The sequence below is a fragment of the Osmerus mordax genome, chromosome 10 (genome assembly GCF_038355195.1).
Source record: "Osmerus mordax isolate fOsmMor3 chromosome 10, fOsmMor3.pri, whole genome shotgun sequence".
NCBI lineage: Eukaryota > Metazoa > Chordata > Actinopteri > Osmeriformes > Osmeridae > Osmerus > Osmerus mordax.
The window spans coordinates 2,917,353-2,934,420 of NC_090059.1; the positions used below are offsets into that span (position 1 = coordinate 2,917,353).

General features: G+C 44.2%; 1 protein-coding gene and 1 long non-coding RNA gene across 2 annotated transcripts in view; both read left to right on the forward strand.

Moving 5' to 3' along the window:
* Positions 1-3,833: 3,833 nt before the first annotated feature.
* Positions 3,834-10,545, forward strand: LOC136950882 (uncharacterized). Its single transcript, XR_010877517.1, has 3 exons — positions 3,834-3,891; positions 7,859-7,958; positions 9,418-10,545. It is a non-coding gene; the product is annotated as an uncharacterized lncRNA (long non-coding RNA).
* A 1,645-nt stretch (positions 10,546-12,190) lies between these two features.
* Positions 12,191-17,068, forward strand: part of LOC136950420 (disintegrin and metalloproteinase domain-containing protein 12-like) — a 99,901-nt gene continuing 95,023 nt past the window's right edge. Inside the window, exon 1 of the mRNA XM_067244752.1 lies at positions 12,191-12,323. Within this exon, the coding sequence (XP_067100853.1) occupies positions 12,218-12,323 (106 nt within the window). The 5' untranslated portion in view covers positions 12,191-12,217. The remainder of the gene's footprint in view (positions 12,324-17,068) is intronic.

Sequence of the window (17,068 nt, forward strand, 5' to 3'; positions counted from 1 at the left end):
GCCCCCGTTCCCTCAGAGCCCCTCTCGCCTGACCACACCACCCTCAGGCAGGCCAGCATAGTCAAGGTGGCAGAGCACAGGATGAATCCGTGCTCCCCTGTCGTTCTTTTGAATGGGCCCCAGGGCCACAGAACCTCTGTCTCCTGTGAGCCTCAGAGGGGCCACAGCTGTGAAGTGGTGGTGAGAAGGAGGAAGGCCACCATCATTAAAGTGACTGAGCACAGGGAGAGCTACAGAGCTGGCCAGGGGGGGTTGGGGAGCAGGCAGGCTGAGTACAGGCACAGTTACACAGAGGGGGTGTACAGGGAAAACAGCCTCTGGCAACAAGGCTCATTAGAGTCTCCAGACCACAATGAAACACCCTTTTATAAACATCTAGAACATTCTCCAGAAAGTACAAACTCTTCTTCAAGCCCAAACAGGGCCACTACAGTTTACCCAAGAGAGCCAGAGAGTGGATCCACCCTCCACAGGTCTACCCTGTGTCTGTACGTCAGCGGCTCCTCCACCAACAACACGTCCACAGAGAAGGTGAACAGGGAGAGGTCAGTGAAGGCCAGGAGACCTGTAAGCTGCTACGCCGGCATGTTTGGACACAGTGAACCCAGCCCGGAGATGATTGGCACACAGGCTCCACCCAGGAAATGGAGCGTGGAACTTCCTGGAGAGATGCATATTGACTCTGTCAAAGACACTGCCATTGGACTGGACACACATGCTGCCTTTGGATTCCCTATCAGTGCAGGGACAGCATTTAGCAACACAGGTCACCCAGTGGCAGAGACAGCAACAGCTCCACAGCAACAACAGAAACTCCAGGCAGAAGTAAGAAGCCAACCCCCTCCACTCACTCTCATCCAGGCTCCAGGTACAGTAGAGTCTCACTGCACCAGTCTACTGTCAACACACAAGCATCGCTTTCTCTGATCTTCAAGAGGTTCTGAGTGTACAGTTTCTCTTTAAAGATATTTCTGTGTGTGTGTGTGGCTTTGTAGGTATCCACACTTCTGAATGCTGGCACTGAACTTGGGTTTCATTTGGTCTTTCACGTTTGATGTATAATTGATAGGTATTATTGTACTGTATTGGGAGGACTCCTTTCTCTTCACCAGGGCCTTTCATTGGATATCTGCTGTGGCAGCTCATTGTCAAATAACACCAACTGTAAGCGGGGGCCGCCGCCTACAGATTCTCACTCTCTTGCATTCTCTCTCTTTCTCTCTACCACCCCATCTCTCATTTTCACCTTCTTTCATTTTCCCACACATCGTTTTGCATGCATAATCTATTCCCAGCCAGCTTTCCCAGGCAGCATCAGGGCTTCCAGGGGAATCAAGAGCTGCTAGAAATGTAGAGGGAACTCAGAAGAAAAATCTGTTCTCTCCTCCACTCCTAGTGATAAACCTATTGAACAATGCCTATTTTTAAGCACAAGTCCTCAATTGCAGTTTCAACTCTAACTGGGTTTTAAACTGATGATTTTCAAAACATTCACAAGTTACAAAAGCAATCCATTAACTTGAATAAGTTATAGGACATAAGAAGTATCTGCTGTGTTCATGTTTGCTTATTTGTGATGTCGCAGCTGTGCATGAAATTCTTAATTAAGCTTTAATCGTGCTTATTACAGTAATAATTTAGTTACTAAAGCTGACGGGCACATTATCTAAAGTAAATATTTGATATTGGTCGAGTTGCAAAAGGTGGCAGGTGAACTGTGTTTCTCAGCTGAAGTTTCCAGATGGTTTGTGAGTTGTTTAGTCATCTTGTTGTCTTCATAAGGAGTTGCTCAGTCATCGTTTGGTAAGAAAAGCTATATGACAGCATCAGACATGTCATGCATAGTGTCTTGTACAGCAGGTTCTCCGTCTCGGAAGACAACATCCACCATCTCCCTATCATTTTGCTGATTTCATTTTTAATTCTGTTGTTTGGAGTCTCTATGGACTCATCCTTTCCCACAAAAGCTTTTTTTGTGTTCTCAACCCCCACAGTCCACAGTGTGTAACAAATGTTGTGACTGTCTCAGAACCCAGGTCACAGCAGTCTCCGGAGCATATCATCGCCCTCAATGCCGCCGCTGTCATAGCCAATATAAAACTCCAAAGACAACTGAGCAAGAAAACAACACCAAATGGCATTTCTGCAAAGGAATCAAACTCATCACCCTTGGGAAATATACTCGGTATTATTACCCTTTCTTAGCTAGTAGGTAATGAGTTTCTCATTACTCATCCATCAAGTATGGATCTTTAAGACAATTAACCAAAAACAGAGAACTTTCCAAATATCACGAGTGTGAAGTGATGTCAGAACTGAATGCTAGGGTAAAGGGCTTTCTTTGTGTTTCTAGGGTTTTTATTAGAAGTTATAAGTTAAGGGGCATGACAGACGTTGGTGATGCATTGATGTACCTTCAGGAGCACTGATGGGAAAATTGTGACTGCACATGCCTAACAAGCTCCTTCTTTAATTTATTTCCATAGTGAGGGGTGTAGCTACCTGTGAAAACCAGAGGACCAATCACAACATGGTCCAACAAGATCCTGGTGTTGCTCCAATCCCTTCACGCCTCGACACACCTATAAACAGCCCAGCCAAAGCACTTTCTCTCCGGGTAAGTTCCCCAGAAGTGTCAGCGTTCATGAAACTCTATGATGAAATTGTCTTCACCACATGGAAGAGTCCGGCAGCGTGTCCATCCGAGGCTGTGGAGTTTTGCAGGGGGTCTGTCCCTGGCCCAGGGCTGTTGCGCTGTCTCATTGGGCTAATGTCTGTGCTTCTGGCAGGAAGCTCTGGAGCTGTCCAGACCTGACTTCATCAGTCGCTCCCAGGGAAGGCTGAGGGAGCTGGGGAGACGGGCCCAGGAGAGGAGGGAGCTCCAGGACTCTTCAGACCCACAGCCAGAGAATGCGCTCAGGCAAAAGAGAGGACACTGCACCAGGTCCAATCCTCAGAGTGGTAACCCATCTCTCACTTTATCTCTCTCTCTTTCTCTGTCTCTCTCTCTCTCTCACACACTCACTTTCTCTTTCTCTTTCTCTCTCTCTTTTTCTACGTCTATCTCATATGCACCTTTCTCAATATCTCTCTGCAGTGTAGCTCTTTATCTCTCTCTGTCTGTCTCTCACTCTCTCTTTGTGACAGCCATTGTCCCTTTGCAGCTGTGATGGCAGTACGCCAAGCACATGCACACAAACACAGACACACACACACACACATTGAGCTCTCTGCACATTTTACTAAAACAACGCCCACTGTATATGACACAATAGAAATGAGATGTGCAGCCACAGTTGGTGCACTTGCAGACTTTCACTTACAAATCTATCCTGCTATTGAAAAAAATATGTAACCTTCAGAATGACTGGCATCTCTATCCCGTAGAAATATTGTAGTGACCTTCAGATGTGATGAGTTGTTTATCTGTCTCTACACAGTGTTCTATCTGATGAACGGATTTCCCAGCAGAGTATGGAGGTTTAATGGAAATTGTGAGGCTTCAGTATATCAGATTGTATGGCATTGACTGCCCCCTGCTGGTAACAATTAACATTAATCTGAAAGAATTCAGGCCCATTGAGTGTACATGAGATAGTACAGAATGGATGTAAGACACTGGTGCCCGGTTTCAAGCAAGTGTATTTTCATGGTTGAAATGACTTCGCTGTTGCACCATCTTGATCAAAGTCAGATCAATCTTCTCTGGTAGTTGAGCCGTGTTGGTAAAGTGAGATTTCTTTGATGAGAGTCTTCAAGAAGAGTGAGAGTGCAGTTGAACATCTTGACTGTAAACATGTTTGTGTGCATGTGTGTGCGTTTCCCAGATAACCTTTTCAGACCCAGAGACAGAGCCATTACTGGGAAAGAGATGCATCTTAGATCCAAGCGGTGAGTTGCCTATCCATGTTAGTACTATACACCAGAGCATTCGTTTTGTATTTGTTCAGAAAGTACAGGGTTGACGGGGTTCGGTTTCGGCCGAACCTTAAAGATCCTGTAAAGTGGAATTAAAAACGAGTTTCAAGTTCACCACACCACAGAATAATGTGTTATTAACTACCCATCCAAATTAAAATAAAAACACAGACAAGTATGTTAAATTAGGCTTTGAAATCGTAAGAAAATCAGCAGTCTTTGTTCGAGGCTGGGGGGGCGTGTCGCCTGAAGGAGCTGAAGCTTGGCCCCCTCGCTGGAAGGCGCCGCCTCTCTAAAGTAAGCTACCTACAACCCAGATAATGGACGCTACGTCAAGCCAAACAAAACAGTATAGAATTAGAATTTATTTGTTCAATGAGTGAAACATACAGATGCATATAAATGAAATGTTCCCCTGAGCTGTAACACAGGAGTAAAAATTGACACCAGAGACAGCAGACAGTGAGCTCTCCAACTACTTCTAGCACATTAGCTACCATTTGGCGCCGATGATGGCTGCCTCGGTTGCTAGGTGCGCTCTGTTTTGTCTTGTTTTGTCTGTTAATTCAGTGTTCTGCTAAGATTTCCGGGGTAGGCTTTCAACTCGTGAGAGCTGACCGGGACACTGCACTCTCCGGCAAAACCAAAGGCGGTGATATTTGTTTCTACATCAACAGTGGCTGGTGTGTACATGTGACAGTGATTCTGCAACATTGTTCTCCGGATGTAGAACCATTTTTTATAAACTGCCAAGAGAATTTGCGTCACTCATTTTGGTCGGAGTCTACATGGTGCCGGGTCCACAGGTTAAAGAGGCCCAACGCATGCTCGTCAACCAGATTCTGAGTGTGGAGCAAAGAAACCAGGATTCCCTTGTTATCGTACTCGGCGACTTTAACAAAGGTAATCTCAGCCACGAACTCCCTAAATACAGACAATTCATCAAATGCCCAACCACAGAAGAAAACACTCTGGATCACTGCTACACTACAGTCAGTAGAGCATACCACGCCGTCCCTCGTGCAGCACTGGGTCACTCTGACCATGCCATGGTCCATCTGATTCCTGCATACAGGCAGAAATTAAAGCTCTGTAAACATGTGCCCAAAAAGCCAAGGCCAACAGGACTCAATGACTACAGAACCGTCGCCCTGACCTCTGTGATAATGAAGTCTTTTGAGCGCCTTGTGCTGGCACACCTCAAATCCATCACCGACCCTTTCCTGGACCCACTGCAGTTTGCCTACAGAGCCAACAGGTCGGTGGAGGAGGCCGTTAACATGGCCCTCAACTTCACCCTACAGCACCTGGACTCCCCAGCATCCTACGCCAGGATCCTGTTTGTGGATTCTGCCTTCAACACCATCATCCCCGCCCTGCTTCAGGACAAGCTCTCCCACCTGAACGTGCCCGACTCCACCTGCAGGTGGATCATAGACTTCCTGTCTGACAGGAAGCAGTGCGTTAAGCTGGGAACACAAGTCTCTGACTCCCGGTCCATCAGCACCGGATCTCCTCAGGGCTGCGTCCTTTCCCCTCTGCTCTTCTCCCTGTACACCAACAGTTGCACCTCCAGTCATCCGTCAGTCAAACTTCTGAAGTTTGCGGACGACACCACCCTCATTGGGCTCATCTCTGATGGGAACGAGTCTGATTATAGGTGAGAAGCTGACAACCTGGTGACCTGGTGCAGCCAGAACAACTTAGAGCTCAATGCTCTTAAGACAGTGGAGATGGTTGTGGACTTCAGGAAGAATACAGCCCCACTCACCCCCATCACCCTGTGCGACTCCCCAGTCAACACTGTGGAGTCCTTCCGCTTCCTGGGCACCATCCTCTCCCAGGACCTCAAGTGGGAACTGAACATCAGCTCCCTCACCAAGAAAGCACAACAGAGGATGTATTTCCTACGGCAGCTGAAGAAATTCAACCTGCCAAAGACAATGATGGTGCACTTCTACACAGCCATCATTGAGTCCATCCTCACCTCTTCCATCACCATCTGGTACGCTGCTGCCACTGATAAGGACAAGAGCAGACTGCAGCGTATCATCTGCACTGCTGAGAAGGTGAACGGCTGCAATCTGCTTACCCTCGAGGACCTGCACACCTCGAGGACCCTGAGGCGAGCGAGGAAGATTGTGGCCGACTCCTCCCACCCTGGCCACTCCCTGTTCCAGCTACTCCCCTCCGGCAGAAGGCTGCGGTCCATCAGGACCAAAACCTCACGCCATAAGAAAAGTTTCTTTCCATCTGCTACTGGCCTCTTCAACAAGGCAAAGGACTCCCATTGACACTCATTCATTATTTAACCCAGTATCTGATTGCACTATTGCACTATGTTGACCACTCATGCTGCTCATTCTTATCCTTATTCTTATTAGTATATATATTTAATTTTATATTTAAATTGTTTTATTCTTATATTGTTTAGTTCTTCGGAATAGTTAAACTTCTGTACCTTTACTTAATTTAAGATTTGTATATGTTTAGTGTTTGCACCTCCCTGCCACAGTAAATTCCGTGTTTGTATAACATACATGGCGAATAAACCGAATTCTGATTCAGATTCAGATTTCACCAAAATACCATCATTCTACACCGAGTAGCCTAATATCAAGTTAGCGGTTTGCACTAACTCATAGCAGAGATACCTCTGGAAAAGTTATCTAGTATAATTATAACAAGCACACAGAACTGAGTGATGAACTGCTGGCGGCGGTGGATGGTCTAGGTGCGACTGGAGGATGAACGGCCGGGGGGGCGATGCTCGGTACGGCTCCGCGCTGCAAGAGAAGCCGTGTGTTGGTGAACCCCGTCTGTCTCTGGTCCACGTTAAAACTGTCCGCCGTGAAATGGTCAGTGCAGAGGCGGCTGTTGGAGTTTATCCAAAGCTTTCCATGAGCGTGGCTCTTCACAAAATCTATCCACCTATTTTTCCTTTCATTATCAATAGGGAACTTAAATGGCGTTGCAGCGCAGCTGGAGTTCTTGCATCAGGGAAGATGGAGTTGCAGGTGGTGGGAGACATCCTGAAGCTAGCTAGCTAGCTGATGTAAGCTACAGTAACAGTACAGCAGGAGGAGCCATTCAGTGATCTGACGTAGATAGGTCGAAATGACGTAGATAGGTAGTTTTTTGGCTCTGCCCATTAAAACCTGATCTTAAAACGGAAGAAAAACTGTTCTTCAGTCTAACTCCACATTTCAGTGCGACAAAGTTTTTGCACTTTGCACATGCTTTCAGGAACTCATTTCACACATATATAATGTACTTAGAAGCAAAACATGGAATTTACTTTACAGGATCTTAAAAAAACAATCCACCGAACCAAACCTTACGCTTGCACTGCGCGCTCTACGCTGGTCGACGTAATGACGCCGCCGTTGATACGTTACTGGAAGGTGTTGTGGAACTCATGAGCAGAAAAAGTGTTGTTCGGCAGTACTTTCTGTCAAAAGAAGGCGATTCAAGTTGAGCTACATTTACAATTTGCAATGCCGATTTGTCTCGTGGTGGCAAGGACCCTAAACAATACAACATCTCCGTATTCGGAGACGTTGCATTTGCGTATGAAACATCCAAAAGAAATTCAAGTAATCTAAAAGGCTAATATTTTGGATATTGATTGGATCTTTAGATAGGGACTGCTTTTTATTTAAATAGTTCTGTAACTCAAATTGTGTTTATGCTTGTTCATGACTTCTAAGCGTACATTACATTCCAATGTTTGTGTCATTCCAATCTAGTGAAAAATAATGAAACAGTTTTTCATCTGAGAAACTGAAAAGGAGTGTTAAATGCTGAAATAGACAGATTTGTATGCTTTCATACAGATAACAATGGCCAAAGAATTGTCATTCTCTGATAACTATTTATCTATACTGATATCTATTTGGCCTTCATCCCACGTGACTGAAATGTCCTGGTTTACTGACAGGAATTATAATAACCTTCCAGAAGTAAGGAGAAAAAAGGAGGAGGAGAACAGGAGGGTGATTTCCCAGACCAACAGACAGAGAGTTGAACTGTTCAAAAAGGTAATTTCGGAATGAAACTCCCTCTCTTTGTCTTCTGCACTGTTCTCCTTCATGTATACACATTTGATTTTACAGAAGAAATATATTAAATATTTATAGAGTGAGTTTTGTGTAGTAAGTAGCATACTATTCCGGTTTGACCTGCTATTCAGGGCACTAAGTATCATGTGCATTGTCATAATATGTCCATGACAATGTTCATGAGCCCCCACAAACAAGTAAGCAGACATATATATTTGTCCTGCAAACTCAGTTAAACAGTAAACCGGCACACCATTTGATGGTTTACGGATAAGAGGTGGGATATTGCTCGCCAAGGACTTATGAATGTCAGATAATGGTTTAATGCATGGATTCACTCCGTTAATTGAATCTAGGGATATGTCGTTTTAGTTCAGACCCAGGGAACTTAATGGACACAAAATGAGAAGAGCATTTTTTTTTTCAGATAAAGCTTTAGAGAAATGCTATAAATCCCATATCTTTGCAGTTATGTGATGCTGTGCACCGGAACTTTTCGGACTTCCAAAGCTTCCTGGTTTACATTGAAAGTCCGCTAGAGGGTGCTATTGACATGCATTACAATTCTCAGTTCCTTTTTAGCAGCAGTTTATGATTGGGCAAGTATATTTGTCACTGGGCTTCATGGCAGTTAATTGGTGTCTGATAAATATTGGGCAGAGATATGTTTTATCAGTGAATAGCTTTTCTACAGTCAAATGGCTGATTATCTGAGCTAAGGCATGCTCTCGCAAAGATCTACAGGACTATTTAGTTAATTCTGTTACAATAAATGATGTTGGTCAGACGGTTATGCATGGTTATTAATTCAGGACTTCTGTCTGGAAAAATAGAATCTAGTCAGAAACTATGGTCTCCTGCCTCCTCTTTCAAACCCAACCCCCTCTCTCACTCTCTCGTCTTTCTCCCTCCATCGCTCTGTTCCTTGTTAAGGCTAAACTGTGAACAGTTTCATTGTGCTCTGGTGTATGAGGCCAGTGTTCTGATTGTGACAAAAGAGCTTTCACTGCCCCAGCCTCCAGAGCAGTGCCCCCATTCGTCCGGCTGTAGACAGAGAGCCCACACACAAGCAGGCCGGCGGGCCAGCGGGTGAACAGGCGGACACTCCAGCCACACCCTCACCGCTGCAGCCTGAGATAACACAGGGAAACAGGCCATGTCTCAGCTCTAACATATCTTGATACAGGACACTGGAAACCTGAATGATGTGGCTGAGACACTCCCAGATGGTGGCTTCAGGGTGTCTGGTTAGAAGGTACTATACACGGTCCTATCGATTCCTAGCTGGGCCTGGCAGATAGTGGTAGAGTAGAGGATCTGGCCTGGTTTTCCAGTCTGACTGGACTCTGGAGGGACTTGAGGGGCACTGCGGTAGACAGGGTGGCGATCTATGGCTAACCTCCAGTCATTCTATGTTTGTGAAATTTACTCTCTGCAGAAACTCCTGGATCAGATTCTTCAAAGAGGCAATGAGTAACGTTGGGCATGAACTTCCTACAGTATGATACATACAGTAACCTGGCCGCTTCACGCCATCAGATCACCCTGACATGAACTCAGAGCACTGATCAAGAGCAACACTAAGATCAGCCTAACCACAGTATTATTCAACACAATAAACATATATCTCTATATTTAATCCAGCTTTAGTTTACCGAATAAATGTATATCATGTTACGATAACCAGTAAACTGTCTTCCTGCTGGTCCTAATCGAGCTCTGACAGATTTAGTCAAAATAAAGGTAGTTAGATTATGCTCTGGACAAACCATAAACATAATTACTGTCTGTATATTTCCTAACTGGTTGTTTCTGTCACAATAGTTCTTCACCACTTCACTGAAACCCATTTTGCAGCTGATAAGCAGGGGGTCCACATCCCTCCCGTACCATCTATTAAGGAGTTGGAGGCATTTGACACCTCAGAAATGTCCATACTAATGATCAGTACTGGTTAGAAAGAATACCTTTTCTGATAATTTAGGTCTGCTAATTGGACAAGCTATCCACAACAGATGTAAATGTGTTGCTGTCAGATTCCACATGGAAATGTATCTGTTTTTACTGCTTTTATTCATGTTGCTGGCTCTCCTATTGTTATGATTTAATGTGTTTAAAAGATGCTTTAATCCATGAAACTGGATTATGTCATCTATAAAGAGATGAAAGAATGTAGTTTCCTTTTGTACGTGTGTGCGTGTGTGTTTGCATGATTACCAATGTTTAGAAAGAGTTTTCATTAAGAGCTAAATTTAAGATTGGTGATTTTTTTTCGGTTAATTTATTCAAATGATTTTAGGTTACACAAGCCAATACACCAAAAAATATGTTTCCTGAATGCTTTAATAAATATTAAATATTACATATTTTCAATAAATCTCTGAACAGATGTCTGCATTCTAGGCCATCGGTATGGAGCATGTTTGCTCAATTTAAATTAATATACCGTATCTTCTTGTTTCTGTCTTTCTGTCTGTCAATGTTAGAGTATAATAAATTGCTGTTGAAAATGTTGCCAGTATTATGTATATATTTCATTTTACTGAAGACCTACGCAAGCAGTGACTAAACATGCTTTAAAAGACACTGCAACATGTTCAAACATTAATGCATTCAAGTAATACAAGTTTGTATTCTGTGTGCTAGTCTCGAGTATGTCACATGCTTGCGCTCATAGACTCACAGGGAGTAAAACTCATTAACCCTTGTGCTGCCTTCGGGTCACATGACCCAAAGGTTCATAACGAACTATCGTTGTGTTTGCTCAATTTTACCCAATACAAAAAGAAATAAAAATAATTTTCTTTTAACCTTTGCAATGTGGGGGGTCTGAGACAGCCCAACGGTTTAAAGAAAATGCTTCACTTTGTTTTTGTATGTAGTAAATTTGTCGCAATACGACGGTGGGTCACAATGACTGATGGGTCAGAATGACCCGAAGATAAGACAAGGGTTAACCCACGTTGTGCCTGAGGTCAAAGGTCATCAAGTGGAACTAAATGTGTGACAAGTGGACAGAGTGGTAGTGAGATTACACTGGCTGCTGGTTTCATCGCTTCACCTCTTTCCAAAACCGCTTCAAAGAGCAAAAGTTCACAGTTTCAATCACATCCCCTATTGCAACTCAGAAAGGCTGTCAGCACACATGATACCAAAGACTGTGCCTTATTCATCTTTAATGCTGACGTTGATGAGCTTGGGGATATCAAGGAGTCAGATCAGAACCATTCTGCTTCTTCTCTGCCCTTTAGCCCACTGTGCTGCCAGTTTCAAACTCGGAGTGTGGCGTTGGACATGTGAAGGTCTTTCTGTTGGGAGACTGGAAACTCTTTGTACTACTTTGATTCTCTCCAGCAGGATCAAGCCTGCCTTCCCTTCCGAAATAGTTAGCCATGTGGTCCATTGCGCACTGTAGACATTCATCCAGAAAAGCCATACTATCTGAACAAACCATGCCCATTATGACCACAAACCATTCACTGGTTTGCATGCGATATATCCTCCAATGATTTAGTCTTAAACTGGCCAATATGTCCCAGGTTAAGGTTCGAATCAACAAATATTTGATGGAAGTAAAATATAGTCATTATAATCTGTGATTTGGGTGTAGTCCTTGTTCTTGGCAGTTCCTGTCTCACACCATTGGGCTGATGTAGACATATGTTCTAAAATAATGCCACACCAAACTCTTAAGCCATTACTTTCAAATACCTTATATTGTAACTGAATAAAACATGCCTCTGTAATCTCTCGTGCTGGAAGAGAGGTTATGGCAGACATGCATTATTCAAATCCTATTTGCTTTACCATGTGGGCAGTTTCTCTTGCTGCAGTAAAGCAGGCATAGGAAGGTGTGTAGGCGGCATTAGGACCTTGAGGAATGCTTCACCGACGCACATGGTCACTCGCAGAAAATAATATTTCCTTTCGTCCGTAATTGCTTTGAACCCAATGTATTGTCAGTGACGACTACACTTCCTATAGTGTCTTTCGTTTTTCTCATAGTTGGCCAATTCCTTGTATTGTTACAATTGAATCGCCGCTCTTTTCATTATTGAATCGGAAGTCCATAAGTAGAGTTGGAAAGGAGTAGCATGCTCTGAGGATTTCAACGGTCTTACACGCTCATATTTCAGGAAGTCATTTGGGTCTTGCACATCAGCTGTTCAACTGTAACTATATTATGGTTGTGCTGCCGTGATACATTTGGATCGTCTGTCCATCCCTCGCCGGGCAACATGAACAACCGGTGCTGGAGTTTGAAGTTTGCGTTTTTGACAGCACTTCATGTTTTATCAATACCAGAATGCGCCGGTGATGTTATTCGCTCCAAATCCACTGAAGGTAAGAGTTAAAACACAGATTATGAATTTGTTTAGAAAATAAACAACATGTCCCTTCATTGTTTTATTCATTAAGGAAATGATTCATTGTTGCCTGATTGACATGCATTCTCTGTCACATGAAATGTCATGGTAGTTGGGAGGTGGTGGAATATGATCCCAGAATTCATAGTCCAGTTCATTGATTTTGTTTGTTTCAATCTTCTTTTTCTTTTTTCTTTGGAAAATACAATGTCTTAAACATCTTACGATGTTGTATGTTTAAACACCTCATACTTTTATCATCCCATAGCTCTTCAGACATAAGCTTGGGGTGATTAGAGTTAGCTCTGTAGGCTGCAGTAGGCTGTAAGCATTTACCGCAAGATTACTTAAAGATGACTACAAGACATGATTGTCTCTTTTAGAGGTAGTGCAGACCCATCAATGTTAAGTACCTTAAGTGAACAAAGCAAAGGGGTGCCTTGCAAGTGACTTAATCTCTGTTTAACACTCAGCCACCACAGTCAGGGGCGGTCTCTCCTATAGGCGGTCACCTAGGGCGCCACTCTTTTTTTTTTTGGCTGGGCAGTTTTTTTGTTGTTGCGCCCCCTTCTATATCTCCAACCAATATTTTGACATAAAAAAAATCTAACATTCGGGTAAAATGAGCCAAAAATCAAAAACGGAAGGGGTACGTACCTCCTTGGTGTTATCAGAACATGCTAGCACAGTGAGGCGTTTGGTTAGAGTGTGTGTGTTCAAGAAGACTAAAAAAACATTATTTGCAGGCGATGAGGGAGTGAATGTGACCGTGCAACGTGTGTGCACCTTTGCTTGGCCGGAACGTAGTTCAGCACAGACGTGACATTTTCTCAGGGATTTTGTTCTTCATTTAATGTTTGTTCATCGTTTGGATCGTTGTTGTGTTTATTTGAAAGAAATGCAGTCTTGCAGGGCAAAATAGCATTTGAAAGTTGCAATTCCGTTTTCGTGGGGGGGGGGGGGGGGGGGGGTTAGGATGAGGGGGGGATGTGCTAGGGCCGGCCCTGACCACAGTCATGTCTGTCACACGATTCCAGAGAATGTGTCAAAGCTCAAACAAATTTACCAGAGACATAAAAAGAGCTTGAGCAGTAATGATACCTCACCTATTCATCATCAGTTCATTAGGAGGAAAAGACAGCTCCCCCCCCCTCGTGGAATAGAAATCATCATCAAACATCATCAAGGCCATTGTGAGAGACTGGGCTTCGCAGAGATAGGAAGTAGTTACCTAGGTTGGGGGTCATTAGTGAGTGATTGAGAACAATGCCCTTGGGAAAACCTGGTGTGAACAGGTGCTTATAAACACCCATACGAGGCTAAATTAAAACCATCTGATGTAGCACTGAGAACACAGCTTGATGTCTTGACTCCACGTAAAAAGAAAATTGAGTGGAAATCATTAGTGCTCCCTTTCATGAGCTGCATACAATACCTCTATTTCCACCACTGATCGCTGTCAGACATTTCAAGGTTGTGTAGATTTAGAAGGCCGAAACCACGCCATGTCATGTTTGCATGCATTTTTTATGCACGTTCTTCACCAAGCTTTAATGTATTTTTATGCATGTTTCTGTCCTAGCTGGGATTACTTGTTGTGAGTGATTCCTCTGATGGCTGACACACTTAGTGTGGCGCTGGATCTGCAAGCCAGCTGCGCTGTTTCAGCCAGAGGTTTTCCGCCTGGAGCCCTCAGGAGAAACCATCCGGTTCCTGCTGCCTGAAACAAACGAGAGCTGAAGAAATACATTATTTTGGGGCTTTAGTATTGCTACAATAACTGTGTCATCTCTATGAAAGACTGTTTGTTGCTGGCGACTTTCCCCCCCATGAAGTTTCTGTTAAGTTGATAGTGACATTCAGGGCCTGTTTCAGACTGCAGATTGATACGTGAGACCAAGGACAGACTGTTATTTGAGATGAGGGTGGATTATCTCACCAGACAGTTGCTGCTCCACTTTGGGATATTAATACTGTACAAGAGAACAGAATTGCTGGCCAGCAGTTGTGCTGACTGACCCCCCCTACATGTGTTGCGCTAAGTTCTCTGGAGCTGCCTTGGACTTATTTGACCCTAACCCCCTCCCTACTTTAACAGGCTATCTGAAACCTAATGCTTTCTCTGGTTTTGCTCATCACACTCTCAAATCCAGACAGGTCAGAGGTCTGTTCAACACAGACCTCCCTTTCGGGCCTTCTTCCCTCGGCCGGTTCAGACGAGGCTGAACCCAGTCTACAGTTAAAGTCTTGTCTCAACTTTATCTTTGGTCAGTGTCAGTCCAGATCTGGATTACCTCAACTTCTACGACATGGCAAGCCTTCAGCACATTCTTGATGTGCAAGAGAGAGACATGCACAAGAGAGTGAGAGAAATACAGCTTGTAGAGGGTTATGATTACCTTTCGCCTGTTTTCTAGAGAGCCAGAGCAAGCTCTTCAGAGGCTGCATCTGACAGAACTAGTGCCCCCCCCCCCTACCCCCCCCCCCCCCGACTAGGCAGTCAGTAAGGAAGTGTAAATCAGGATTTCTCAATGGCTAGGAAATGTGGATCATTAAGTAATTCTAGGAAAGAAACTGTTCCAGTCTGATTGGTGTAATTCACCTACCGAGGGGAACCTTTGTCAACTGAATTCCGGTCATTGCATGCCCCGGTGTTTGAGCTTTTGGGTCTGTAACTCCTGGATGGAAAATACCCCACAGATCAATGTCATGGTAGGGGGGGGGGGGTGCACATCTGAAGCAGTTCTGCTTCCTGTTCTCCAGAAGAACATCAAAACCTGGGATGAGCTTTTGAGGAAGACTGAGACGAGAGGCAGGCAGAATGCAGGGTACAGCAGAAGTGGAGAGGTGGAGATCTCGTTTCGTCCAGGATTTCAGATATAAACATTTGGTTCACTAACTTTGGAATGGATTTTAGGTTTGCAACATGGACAGAGAGCTGCCTTGAACAAGAGAGACTGTGGTGAAAAATATATTGTGACATTACACCAAATATCAACCACTTGGTTAAAAGCCTGTCCTTAAAGATGACCCTGACCTTCTAAACACCACCAAGACTGAAGTGGTGACATGGTCACCACAACCACTACCATAGATGTACTGTACAGAAAAATATGGGGTGTATGACGGTGCACTCCTCCTCCCCCTATCAACCACACACATCAACCACACACATCCTACGCTTTCTAGTAAAGCCGGAGGTTTTTCACTTTGAGTGTGTGCCAGACATGTGCTTCCATGACGGAGGGACGTCATAGAGGCCTGTACATAAAATCCATTATCAGGGCCAGATAAGCAGGGCTCTCCCAGAAGCTCACTGATGCTGACCTTTTGCGGCGAGCTACCCTGGCATTCTAAGGCAGCAGGCATGGCACCGGCAGAGGGGAGTGGGGAAATGGAAAGGTAACCCATCACGGGCGATGCTCTCTAAGGCCCCACTTCTCGGAATCAGCCATGACCCAAGGGAAATTAATGTGGCAGGACGATGCATTTTCCATACCCAATTATTCTGTTGACATCATGCTAGTGTTACAGTAATTTAATTAAATAAAGTTGGGGGTGGTAGGTGACTGTGTGCATGTGTGAAAAAGAGATTAGATATTACATGTCTATCGACTAGTAGAGGGAGCATTGCACTCCGATCTATGCTTGCATGTGGGCTTGTCATTCGGACCCCAAAATCTGTCCCTCTGCGAACCCTCACATTAATCTACGACTAATAAAACCCAGAACGATCCACTGCTACTTTTGACACTGCCAGAGGGCACTGTGGGTTATGTGTGGTTACTATGATGTCACTACAGCTGACCGTTTTATGCACCGACCACCAAGCAGTTCACACAGTGTCCCCTAACTGACTGATGTATTTACCATGGAGGGAGGCCAGAATTAACATACACTTTTCACCTTCTCTGTGTAATTACTGCCACCCCTTGACCCGAGCACCCAAGCCTTCTAGGAAACTGTGAAGAAGCAGAGCGTTTTATCTCTCCAGTTTTGCCAGTTATTAGCAATTTTTACAACATCATTCAGCCATTTGGTGTGTCTTAAACTGATGTCATTCTGCTCCCAAATAGGATTTCTCTAGAATTAGCATGTTACCACTCTGTTGGAGGACAAATGGGTTTTGTGATGTGCATGCCCGCCACCAGCCAACGCAAGAAGATTGGCCAGGATAAGCCCCACCAGACCTCTACCCAGATCTCTCTCATTAAATAGTTGAATATTGTTGCAGTTGGAAACAGTAATCCAGATTTGACTGGATAACAAGGATTTAATCATGGTTTTAACTGAAGCCCCCCCCCCCCACTTCCCTCCTCTCCTGTATGAGAAATTGTGTCTGTTCTACATGATTAGCTGCAATTTATTTTGTGTTTTATTACATTGTGCATCGAAGATTTAGCACTTTCTAATGAGGAAATGTGCACTTCCCAATGCATTCATTTCTTTTTTTCCAAAAAGACTGAATAGTTTGAAACAGTTTCCAAATTCATACTGGACTCAGTTGCCTTTTCATTGATTGAATCTGCATGTTTTCATTTCAAAACACTTCTTGTCCAAGGTCTACCCATGAACTTTACACTTGTATTCTCCTTCCATCCAACAACACTGTAATCCCATCCCACAATTGGGCCGTTCTCTCTCTCACACACACACAATTGTTTTTACGCTGTCTTGAAAGATTATTTTTCTTTCCCCTCGCCAAAGGCGTTGTTCTTCATT